The 2,500-nt window shown below is 31.9% G+C and overlaps 1 protein-coding gene across 1 annotated transcript in view; it reads right to left on the bottom strand.

Moving 5' to 3' along the window:
* LOC119574256 (inter-alpha-trypsin inhibitor heavy chain H4-like) overlaps positions 1 to 2,500 on the bottom strand; it is a 124,671-nt gene that overhangs the window by 5,567 nt on the left and 116,604 nt on the right. Inside the window, exons 8-9 of the mRNA XM_037921414.1 lie at positions 2,072 to 2,284; positions 1,078 to 1,248 (exon numbers count right to left, since the gene is read on the bottom strand). Of these exons, the coding sequence (XP_037777342.1) occupies positions 1,078 to 1,248; positions 2,072 to 2,284 (384 nt within the window). The remainder of the gene's footprint in view (positions 1 to 1,077; positions 1,249 to 2,071; positions 2,285 to 2,500) is intronic.

Here is a 2,500-nt window from a genome sequence, read left to right as displayed (position 1 = left end):
GATGAAAGTATCTGTTTATCTTATAACCCTAATGATTAAAACAAAACTATAGTAATGTCTTATGATAAGAAACAATGTATATTTTAACATTTTGGTAATTGTCCAGAATAGGATAAGCCAACAAACCTCTATAATGTACATTTCTTATAATAGAGATATTGGACTTTTTTTTTATAGAGTGATATTGGCAACTGGGGCATCATTTCAGCTTTTTCTTGGGGGGGGGGGGCAAGGGTGGGTTGCCAATGTGAACAAAAATTGAGAAAAAATGAGTTTTTTTAGGGGTATTTCTATGCTATAATAGGACCTGTATATATGTAATTTAGTAAAACAAGTTAAAAATTGTGGCACTTTGGGGGAGCATGGCAGTCCTTGTGGGCGATAAACAGGGAACTGCCCCCCCCTTTGCCCTCCCCAATTGACACCCCTGGTTGACACATTCTATTTTGCCACAGTAGACGTTTATATTGTCCATATAAAGTTCAGAGGCCACATTATTGGGTGTATATTTGAAGACTAAAAAGGGATTGCAGGCTTGCCCTGCTTTTTGCAGAGTACTTTTCGTGCCTAACAGTACTAATTAAGTATTCTTTTATAGCCATTGCCTTCATTTTTCCCTACTGTTGCATGGTCCTATTCTGGATATTTATTCATCTTTGAAATGTATAATATGCTAGCATTTTTACCAATAAGGATGCTGATCACTAAACTAAATCCTATCCTAAGAGGTGCTACTCCTCTCATTGGAAGGAGAGAAAAAAAAGCATATTAACAAAAGTAAACCAAAAAATTATTATGAAAAAATTATCCCAGAAATGATTTCTTACAAAGATGTTCTTTATCAAAACTACTTTGAGATATCTATTGCATAATTTGATTTTATATGCTAAAATTTTGAAAGACAAAATCCAATCTGAATTAAAATTCAAGATAATCGGTTTCAATTTCCCCATCAAATGGTACTCCTTAAACCAAACATACTGAAAAAAAAGTATATATATATATATATATATATATATATATATATATATATATATATATATATATATATATATATATATATATAAAACATCATACTTGGAAGTAGTTGTAGAAGTGGGTGCTGCTAAGAGAATTCATCTGAACGGCATCATCAGAATAGCTAAACTGCACATCCAAGAGAAGGGGTGTAGACAGCTCCTGGTAGAATCCCTTTAGCTGTTCTGCAGCATCAGCATCTTCATAGATTTTGCGAGCACTACCCTGGTTCTAGAAAACGAGTAAAATATGTAATTAATCTATTTTTAAATGAACAGAAACATTTGATGTTATGACTTTTCTGGTAACATTTATGTGAAAATGAATGAAATAATGAAAATAAAACTTACTAAAATTTATACTTACATTTTAGGACTTATAATAAAAGATATTACTAGTTTCAAATGTCCCTAAATGTTTCTAAATACTTACTGGCATTTGAACAAGCAAAGACTGGAGCATAGATAATATCTTATTAATATCTCAGGCTTGATATATTGGCATAAAGTTGGCAATAACATAAAAACTTGGGAGAGATGTTGCAATATGAAATTTACAAAGATACATGTGTCACGCTTCTGTGTATATATATATATATATATATATATATATATATATATATATGTATATATATATATATATATATGTATGTATATATATATGCACATATTTAAAGAAGAAAAGAAAAGAATATTCTGCATTTTCTGATTATATCAATATAACAGAACATACACTTCCTTTGCATTTCTTTATTCAAATGTAGAATCCTAAAATAGACCCATCAATAAAGTATTTTACACTAAATCAAATCTAGCAGTTGTTTTCAACACTACTAATTTTACAACTGCTTTGGGAATTTTTTTTTGGGGGGTGGATGTTAATAATAATATCCCAGGATCTACTTTTACAGGTAACAGTGTAATCCAGAAAAAAAATGTTTAGAAACAAAACATATAAATAGAAATGTGCAAACTTTGCATTGTGCAAAACAACTTTTAATTACCAATTTTCATATTTGGCTAAAAAAACAAAGAATATCTCAGAAAATACTTACTTGATGTGCTATTCTTTCTAGCAAATTCATATCAGCTTCCTTGCCAAAGCCAAGGCAAAATATGGATGCTCGTTCCTTGTTCCTCTCCCTCACATTCTTCAATATTGTTTCTGGATGTTTGAAGCCCACAGTGGCCTGTCCATCAGTCAGCATGATGATGATATGGGGTCGCACTCCTTCTGCACCCATGTTATTCTCCTGCTCAAATGACGCCTGCAAGGTTGGAGATGCTTTAGAAATATAATTCAAATAAAGTTTAACGTCTCAACGTGGTTGGAGTGATGGGGTTGGAGGCCTTCTGGGGGTAAGTAGGACATTATAGCTTGTCTTGAGCTTAAAAGTATGGTCGTCCCCCATAAAATACTTTTATAACATAAAATCTCATAATGTCTGCATGTACTCACATCAAAAGTGCTTGCATTCTAAATC

This window comes from Penaeus monodon, chromosome 6, assembly GCF_015228065.2.
Source record: "Penaeus monodon isolate SGIC_2016 chromosome 6, NSTDA_Pmon_1, whole genome shotgun sequence".
In the NCBI taxonomy this organism is placed as follows: domain Eukaryota; kingdom Metazoa; phylum Arthropoda; class Malacostraca; order Decapoda; family Penaeidae; genus Penaeus; species Penaeus monodon.
This window is presented reverse-complemented; position numbering and strand designations above follow the sequence as displayed.